Consider the following 9746-nt stretch of genomic DNA (forward strand, 5'->3'; position numbering starts at 1 on the left):
ACTGATGTCGTCATAGACAGACGACCAACGAGGGCCAATCACAATGTTGAGGAAGTGCCGTGATAAATCATGGGCTAGCATGTAAACAACAAAAAATGTTTAAAATCAGTTGAGATTTTAAACAGTTGAGACGAGTCACCCATATTTCCCAAATTTCTATATTTATTTTTTTGCAATCAGTAACTTTAATGCAACACGCCAAGTAATGTCTGGGTAATTAAAACAACGGTAACTATTAGCACAGTGATGCTAGGGAAGTGGAGGCAGTGAAAAGCGCCGCAGTGTGCTCGCTGCTGTCAGTCTGTCCCAGTGAGAGGTGACGGCAGGGTATCAGGGAGCTCCTCCAGTCCGACACTATGGCATCTGTTCAAACCTCCTCCAGCAGACCCTACCACCTGGTCATCTTCGGAGCCTCCGGCTTCACGGGGCAGTACGTTGTGGAGGAGGTGGCTCGGACCGTGTCCGAGGGTCCGGGGGGCAACTTGAAGTGGGCCGTGGCAGGCAGGAGCAAGCAGAAGCTGGAAAAAGTTCTGGAGCAGGCCGCTGGAGCCCTCAGTATGTATCTCAGCTATGTCTTCTTTCAGTATTTCTGAAATATTGAATGCATTTGCATTCACTGCAATCATGCTTCACACTTTAACTCAATGGCACAAAGAAAACTTTGTATTACTTCACTGACAAGGGACATTGCTTAACTTTGACTCCACTTGATAAATCTGTGGCGATGGCACGACTTTGACCGATAACGTTGAACTCAAAGTGCAGGAAATGGTGCAACCAAAGTTGATTAGATCTATTTAATACATTACATCTACTTGGACCCTATCAATTTAAAAATTGTTTTACTGTTAAACACTGTGCCTGATTTGTTCATTGTTTTATGCCTACATTTGATCAGTGAAAAAGTCACACCTTGAAATAGCTTTTTTTTTTTATTATTATTTCAATGTTATTGGTGTCACATATTCAGTACACAACAATAATACAGCTGCACTTATGAATTTGTTCCAAATCTAACTTTTTTCCCCTGTCCTGATTTGAAGCATACAGACACACGTATAATTAAATGATATTTAAAGAATATTTTAATATACCTGAGCTCTTTGTTCAGATTAATTTGGCAAAAAAGCTGCACTACTTGGGGGGGAAAACCCAACATAGCCATTGCAATATTCCACACTATATGTTCAGCTGGATCACCGTGATTTATATTTTTTAAGTATATGTAGTAATTTTGTTCATTGTACTGCCACCATACAAACTATAACCACATAAACACACGGTACCAAACAAACATTTCCACAGTAATTCTATCATGCGACATTGAAAACATGGAAAGTTGGATTGTGACCGCCTCACGAAAGTTATGCAAGTTTCCAGAGGATTAAAGAGTTACTCTGTTTTTCCCCTCCCATTGTCCTCTCTCATCAGGGAGTGTGCAACAGCTGATGGAACATACCAGCTGCCTGTGCAGTCCCTGTTTGGATGAGCTGTGATGAGTGAACTTTGAAGATTACATGGGTTTTGTTTCTGTTTCTGACAGATGTAAAAGCTTACAACTTGGATTATTTGTGCAAGGTCTCATACAAGGTCCACATGTAATCTGAAACATCTCAGCTGTCTCATCTTGTTTTGTTTTTGGTCCAGAATTTACAATCTATTAATTTTCCGATGGCTACAGCCCATAGACGTAGTGGTGGAAAGTGCAGTGAGCACAACCATGTGTTTTCTACTGTGCTTCATTGTACATTTTTTAATTACAGACTATCTCCATGAGAAAAGACACTTTGTCAGCATTTGACATCTTTCCACCTGTGTGTCAGTATGTTATACAAAATCTAAGATGTCATTATTGATGTATTTTTTAGTTTTGTTAATAAACATTTGTCTCTATGAAAAGTGGACTAATAATCTGAATTCAAGCTGAACCACAGACTTTAAACACAGCACTAATTAATCCATCTGTAATGTCTTCAGTGTTTATGTGTGGAAAAAAATGTTGGAAAAGTTATTTTCATTAAAACAAAACAATATATATGCTTTGCATCTTCAACTGGCAATTTTAGTTGTCAAAATGACTGGTGTAGGAGTGGCATAGTGAAAATAAATTAATCGACCGATTTCCAATTAATTCTTTGACATAATGAATCATTACAATTGTGTTTTGGCATGTGCTTTGATGTCTCAGAGTTGGATGGAAAGTGTGTGAGCTGAACGTCACATCTCATTGTGTGTGTCTGTGTGTTTGTGTCCAGGCAAGCCTGAGCTGAGGACAGAGGTGGACATCATTGTGGCAGATGTGCAAGAGCCAGACTCTCTGGCAGCCATGTGCAAACAGGCTGTGATTGTTCTGAGCTGTGTGGGGCCTGTAAGTATAAGATGCCACAGAAACATTTGTCTTTTTCTGTTCTTGTGTGTGTGTGTGTACATATGTGAGATATCATCAGCAGTCCTGTTTTATCCTTGCAATACTGCCACGTTGGCATTACTGTATCAGATCATCTCAGTCTTCTTCTGTCTGCGTTTCTCTCTCGCTCTGCGTTATTCCTGGTCCTCGCTAACACACAAGCCTGGATTTGCACAATGAGAGCTACTGACTTGCATACAATAAGTTACATTGTGTTGAGGTCAGAATGGAGAGTTGGTGTCCAGCACTGCAGCGTGGCAACATTCAGCATCAGGTTTCAGATGAAATTCTTCCTCCACATTGATGAACACATCTGTCGCACAGCAGCACTTTACCGGACTGGTTCAAGTTGAGGTGCACCAACATTCTGTTTTTCCAGATTTCTATTAAAGACATTTGCTTAAATGAAATAAAACTGGCTTAACAAGTATGAGGAAGTAATATCTCAATCATACAGTCTGTAGAATGAGTGCTAGTAATAGTCTCTCTCATCCTGCAAGTTAGAATAACATGACTGCAGTGAGATTGACCCATACGAATAGCTTCAGTTGAAAATGTATAAAAATCCACTCAAAAGGCTTTGGACGTTATTTGTATCTTGTGTGGTTGTGTTTTAAAAAGACTAGTCATTGGTGATGCAAGTAAGTGAGATTGTAATTTTTTGTACTTCCCTAAAACACTGTTCTTATCAACTGGGCTTCACGTTTCCATGTCTTGCATTACATCGACTTACAGTGAAGCACGGAGGAACTTCAAGTAGCAGAATCTGAAAAGAGACAAGAAAACAAAAAAACCCAAACAGTAAAACAGCACTTTGCACATGGAGGGAGAATTTTAATATATTGGTCACGCTTGTGAACAGGACTTTAATGCATCCACATGTTTGTTGATATACTATATGCAGTAAATGCATCTTGGAGAACATCTACATGTCCTCAGACAGTCTGGTAACTCCCAGCACCCAGAAGAACCTCAGGATGAAAAAAAAAAAATCTCCAAAATATGCAAACTACATTCAAAAGTTCAAAAGACTATTAGTTGGGATGTTTGGGTAAATATAACGTAAACCCATACGGCCTTATTCATACAGCACCTTTCCTTTCCAGGCCAAAAAAGAAAAAAAAAAAAAAGAAGAAGAAGAAAGTGCAAGGATAACAGAAAAATTTAAATGTGTACTAAGAATGAGCAAGATTAGTTCAAAACTTATGCTGAAAATATCTTCAAAAATTGAAATAAACACATTTAGAAAAATACAAAAGCAATGTAAAACTGGTGTTAAACACCAGATAAAATTAACTGGAAAAAAATAGTTTAAAAGGACAAATTAATGGGCAATAATGAAAAAACAAACTGAAATGTTCTTTATATTTGATGGAGTCATTGAAGTGGAGTGTACAACGTGTGAGCACAGTGAACCAGTTTTTCAGGGTTTGCCTTGAGAGCTGGAACCTGGAGCTGCACAGTTTGTTTTTTTATCTTCTGACTGATCTTGTGGCTTTGAAAATGTGTGTTCTCTCAGCATCGAATGACAGCACTGCGACTGAAAAGTTTTTCCAACGCCATAAAACACTGAGAACTGGCTGGAAGCCAGACGAGTATAAGTTCAAGCAGATCTGAAATGATATGTGTGCGTCTTTGTGTCTCCAGTACAGATTCTACGGCGAGCCGGTGGTCAAAGCTTGTGTGGAAAACGGAGCCCACTGCATCGACATCAGTGGAGAGCCACAGGTATGTTCATGTGCTGCACGCAGGCGAATTCATCCTGACTTTGGTTTGACATGTGACATTGTGGTTCATTTTGTCAATATGGTTGTGTTAAAGATATCAAAACTTAAAGTTTGTAATATTGTGAGAATATCTTTTGTTTTTATTGGGGAAAAACCCCACACTTTCATATTTGGAATTGCTTAATCTGAATTTTCAATAGATTATCATTTACTCCATAAAATCACCAAGATCCTCGGCTTAATATTGACATCAAATGTGAGAGCAAATAAATAATCATTTGAGTGAAGACAGTCTAAACTAATGCGTCTGCTCTGTTTGTTTCTGTCTCTGTACAGTTTCTGGAGAGCATGCAGTTAAACTACAACAACCAGGCAGCTGACAAAGGGGTGTATGTCATCGGGAGCTGTGGGTTTGACTCCATCCCTGCTGACCTGGGAGTCATCTACACCAGAGACCAGTTTAAAGGTATTCCCACGCATGCACACACGCACGCACGCAGTGGAATTCACACTGAAGCCCACATCGACCGTGATTTACAGGTAAAGCTTCATTTGTCTTCTGGTGTTTATTTAACAGTTGGATGTTTATTCACAGGCACACTGACTGCAGTGGAGAGCTTCCTGAATTTCAATGCAGGATCTGAAGTATGTAACGATGGAGTCCACAAACTGGGCTGTGTTTTTCTTAATCCACTTTCCTCCCACGCCTTTTCTTCCTCATTTTTTTACTTGTAGTATTTGATCAATCTTCTGTTTCTCCTGTTGCGGTCAGAAGTGTATCCACTGATACTGATGACTGTGTGCATCTGTACTCTTTCTGTCAGGGCGCCAGTATCCATGATGGCACTTGGCAGTCGGCCGTCTACGGTTTTGCAGACAGCCAGAAGCTCCAGAGTCTGAGGAGGAAGTTTAATCACAAGCCTCTTCCCACTGCTGGCTCCAAGCTGAAACGCAGGTACACAGTAAAGTCCTTTAAAGGGATTTCTTCCCAAAACCCATCAAATACCATTGCTTTTTTTGCAATTAGAGCATTCCAGAGGATAATTATTGCTGTGTTTACTTTGAGTTAGAAAATAAGACGAAATAGGTGGAAAACATCAGCAGATTTCAAAACATCCTGTTAAAACCACACCCGTTTTATAATGCAACCTTTTTGTATTTTGTTGTCACAGCATAAGATGCATAAGGTGTAAATTTCACGGTTAGAAAAAGAAAATGTCCATGTAGTCATTTGGAAAAATGTGACATTATTTTCGATAACATGTCTTATATTTGTTTTTTGTTTTTTTTTTGTTTTTTTTCCCGTTTCTCTCTCTCTAGAGGAGCGTTGTTCTTCAGTAATGAGATCCAGCAGTACTCTGTGCCCTTCATGGGATCTGATCCTTCTGTTGTGAAGAGAAGTCAGCGCTTCCTGGCAGAGGAATATCAATCAACGCCGGTCAGGAGCTTTTCACATTTTTGTGTTTCTGCACAAACAATCAGTGTTCTTTATGTCCACACTGTACTTATATTTACTTACTTTGAATACTTCAAAAGTGAGCGGGAACTTTTTATGTTCAAAAAGAGATTTTTTTTTTTTTTTTTTTGATGTAAAAAAAAGAAACCCATGCACTTTGTGGCATGTTTACTTGCGAGTGACTGAAACAGACTTACTGGTGATTTGGCACAAATTCTCCATTCTTGCGTTTTTACATGAATGCAGGGTGTTTATCACTTATCATGCTGTATTTCCATTATCCTCCACAAGAAGAAGTTTACCTTTCAATCTTTTCTCAATGCAAGGTTAAAAATTGCATTGAATTAGAAATGGACATTAATAATGGGAGGTGGAACAGTAAATGGAAAAAAACCTGAAATACTTCATTAATCCCAGAGAGAAATTCTTTAAAATGCAAAATATAGATGAATATGAATTATAAAATATATGATCACTAAAAAAAAATACAGTAAGAACTGACATGTTGTCAATAACGCTCCGTGGCTTTAAGTGTCGTCACTTAATCATCTCCTCATATAAAACTGATGCAGACGTTTCCTTGCTCTGGACCTACAAGCGTTTGTGTGACTCACTGTTGTCCACCTCAGGTCCAGTATGGTGCTTACGTCGGGGTCGGAGGCCTCGGGAGTGTGATCAAGCTGATATTTGCCGGCATGATGTTCTGGCTCTTGGTCAAGTTCAGTTTTGGACGTAGCCTGCTCACTAAGGTAAGCAAACCCAACCTGCATAAACCCGTTTCTCAGCCATTCATCTTTTATACATGGTTGGGAACTTGGGTTCAAACCAGGCACATTATGAGACGAGTGAAAACTGTTTTCCTGCCTTAAACACTGTTTGTCTTTTTAAGTCAACTCTGATTATACATGATTATTCTTTACTAGCAATATGAGTGTTTTTTGTTTGTCTATATTTTCCTGTACACGGCTGATTTTTGCACCTTCCTCCACAGTACCCCGAATTCTTCTCCTTTGGAGCCGTCTCAAAAGCAGGACCAACAAGAAAGCAGGTATAGTACCGACAGGCCAGCCATCTATTAAAAAAAAATACTTCTTGAAATATTCTTCTTGTGAATGCGCTGACTTTGTGTTGCCTTGTTGTTTGTAATTGTGTATCAGATGGAGGCCTCATCGTTCCAGCTCGCCTTATATGGAGAGGGCTACACAGAGGACCAGGACCCCTCCAAGGGAAAACCCAACGCCAAGATCCGCACGCTGGTTCAGGGACCAGGTAACTGGAAGTGAAATACCCGACTGTAATCACAGTACATATCAAAAAATTGCATTACGATATATAATTCCATTCAAACAGAGAAACATTTAAAAAAAAATAATAATAATAATAATATCTTTATCATTATACATATAAAAAGATTAAATGAAGAAATGGTCACGGTCCAGCCTGAGTGCTCATCACTACACCACAGTGCAGGTCACATTTTCAGGGACTAAAAAGAAAAGAAACTGGTACATCAAATCTGAATTTTTTTTTTCTTTTTAACCAGACCATAGTTGTTTCAATAAAACTTCAAATGTTTTAAACTTTGTGTTTAAAGTGTAGAAATGATTTATAAAATAATCAATTTGTACAAGACTGCACATGCGGCACAATCTCAAGCTGTGAAGGTGTTGCTGCTGCTGTGTTCTTGTCGACTGTTTTCTGCTTGGCTAACGTGTGTTTCTGTGTATCCGTTGCTCCTCAGAGGCTGGATATGTGGCCACGCCCATCACAATGGTGCAGTCTGCTCTGACCATCCTCAACGAATCCCCTGCTTTACCCCAGAAGTGAGTTATAACAACTTCCGTTCCTTTTGCCAACTATCCACATGATCCAGAGCAAAAAACCCAACAATTCCACACGAGCACGGCGTGTTATCAACAGATGAGACTTTTTTTTTTTTTTTTAATTAATAGTAATGTTGGCCGTCAAACATTTTCACATGATCATATCTGTCCTTCAAAGTGTGAGAATAGACGGCAGTCTAGTATTTTTTTTTTTTTTTTCTGGCGCATGTTCCTTTAAAACACATAGGATGCAGAAACCTGATCAAAAATCCTCATGGACTGCAGCAAATATTGTTACAGCATCGTACTGCATTCGACACCACATAATGTAAATAAAAGTGAAAAGAGTTTGTGGAGTTGTCCCAAAAGTCACTGGATGAATCTTACCCTGGAGATAAAGCAATATTTTGATTGTTATACATTTTATCTGTTTTCCAGGGGAGGAGTTTACTCTCCAGGAGCGGCGTTTGCCAAAACCACATTAATCGACCGCCTCAACAAGCACGGCGTCCAGTTCTCTGTCGTATAAAGGTCGTACCTTCCCTGACGCCGTACTCCAAGTGTTTGTGAGCTCTCATCAGTTTGCAGAATAACAGCTGGGAAGTTTCCAACTTCAGAAAAAAGCAAGGATAAGACCAGATCCTATTGATGGTATTTTGAGCTTTTCTTCCTTTTCATGTAGTCAGAAATTTCCCAACCTCTTCCGTCGCCCTGAATGTATCGTTAACATTCTGCCTGTAAAACACACGGTACATTTAAAGACGGCAAAATAACTGGTCTGTGGTAACAAAGTTTGTGCATGGTCTGCCAATAACATCATATTAATGTTTACTATCAGCACTCTCTGGCTTACCTCCTGCTGCTTAACACTGCAATAAATGGCAACTTGTGTGAAATCAAATTGGAAATTGTTGATTAATATTCGCCGTGTGGCAGCTGAGCTTTAACGTAAACAAGACAAAGGTTTTTGCATTTAGTCATTTCTAATCCTGCTGTATCTGCAACTGCAACACTAAATCAGTCGTGTGGTTCATTTCAGACTCTACCTTCCATTGCTGTCCGCTGTAGAAGAGAACATTTTCATGGTTCTTCTTGCTGTGATTTGTGTGATTGCAAAGAAAACAATGTCAGAGGAAGAGGGTACTGTGGATGTGGTGAACTGTAGGGAGACCAAACTTTTTTTTTTCTTTTTTTTTATAAAGACCATAGCATTGTAGGTACAAGGATATCGTCAACACTAAAGCATCTCATGTCATCAAACATGTGCAGCTTTAGTTGAATGTTTTGATGGCCAGTCCTTAGAAATTTTTGCTTCAACACCTCCGTGGAAAATGCATCCGATTGCTTGTGTCCCATGCCGGCGTGTGTTCCTGTGTGAAACCGAACAGGTCCTCTCTGCTGCTCCACACAGCGGGTGAAACATGCAACTTTTTGGATCAGCAAAAAGCTTTTGACATTCTCAAGGCCATGAAACAGTTTATCCACAAAGTAAAAATGCTGACTTCGGAGGGGTTTTTTTTCCATGTTTGACTGTTTTTCTGCACGTGATAAGATGTGTTTGGGGATTTTCTCCTGGTGATTTGCTTCAGGTGGGCCTCATGAATAAAAACCGATCTGACAATATTTACTGGCGTTTTCTATTTCTCACACAAAACTGTCAGGAATCAAAAACTCGGTTGTACACAATTTTTTAGGGGAAAAGTGTAAAAATCTGTCATTTTTAATTAAGACTTAATTTTTGATTAAGAGTATGAGGTTGTCCTAAAAATATATACCAGGTGTAATTGCAGTGAGTTTTTTTTTTGTTCTTAATCTCCAACCTTCACATTGATCTTTTGAGACATTATTTTAATCAGGTTTGTGGGATGGCTGCAGTCAAAGTCAGACATTTACACTGACGTACTCCAAAAGAACTCCAGCTGTGTTATGAACAATCCCAAACACCGGAGTCTGAGTAAAAAGTAAAATACTCTCTAATCAAGTTGAAAGCGTCTTAGAGCTACCAGAGACGAACGGACACACTCACACCTGCCGATGCATGTGTGGTTATGGAAATTGAGCCGGTGTACGTGGTTATATCCCAGACTCTTCATTTGAATCAAACCTTACTTCCTGCTTCGAGTTGACTGGGCTGAAAATTTCAATGTATCTGTTTCCTCAAAACTTCAGATGCAGCTGTTCAACAGTTAAAATGTAGCCATCATTAGATCCTCTTGTAGTTCTTCCAATTATATACAAAGGACTCATGATGGTACAATTTAAAAAAATGAACACTACTTGATTTAAAGAGACCAATGATCAAAACCATCCGTTCATATTGAACTGACTTGTGA

The 9746-nt window shown here is 39.2% G+C and overlaps 1 protein-coding gene across 1 annotated transcript; it reads left to right on the plus strand.

Annotated features, from left to right (window-relative positions):
* Window positions 1-251: 251 nt before the first annotated feature.
* Window positions 252-9036, plus strand: LOC115391981 (saccharopine dehydrogenase-like oxidoreductase). Its single transcript, XM_030096431.1, has 12 exons — window positions 252-555; window positions 2256-2368; window positions 4055-4135; window positions 4471-4600; window positions 4730-4779; window positions 4959-5089; window positions 5455-5572; window positions 6220-6339; window positions 6582-6638; window positions 6748-6859; window positions 7332-7413; window positions 7852-9036. The coding sequence occupies exons 1-12, from the start codon at window positions 357-359 to the stop codon at window positions 7940-7942; spliced, it is 1284 nt and encodes a 427-aa protein (XP_029952291.1). The 5' UTR covers window positions 252-356; the 3' UTR covers window positions 7943-9036.
* The last annotated feature ends 710 nt before the right edge of the window (window positions 9037-9746 follow it).

This window comes from Salarias fasciatus, chromosome 1 (assembly GCF_902148845.1).
Source record: "Salarias fasciatus chromosome 1, fSalaFa1.1, whole genome shotgun sequence".
NCBI lineage: Eukaryota > Metazoa > Chordata > Actinopteri > Blenniiformes > Blenniidae > Salarias > Salarias fasciatus.

Bases quoted from the DNA above. Each gene is read 5' to 3' on its own strand.
- LOC115391981 (XM_030096431.1), top strand. From the start codon at position 357: ATGGCATCTGTTCAAACCTCCTCCAGCAGACCCTACCACCTGGTCATC. The intron at 2,369-4,054 runs GTAAGTATAAGA...TTGTGTCTCCAG, and splicing joins TTCTGAGCTGTGTGGGGCCT to TACAGATTCTACGGCGAGCC. The intron at 6,340-6,581 runs GTAAGCAAACCC...CTTCCTCCACAG, and splicing joins GACGTAGCCTGCTCACTAAG to TACCCCGAATTCTTCTCCTT.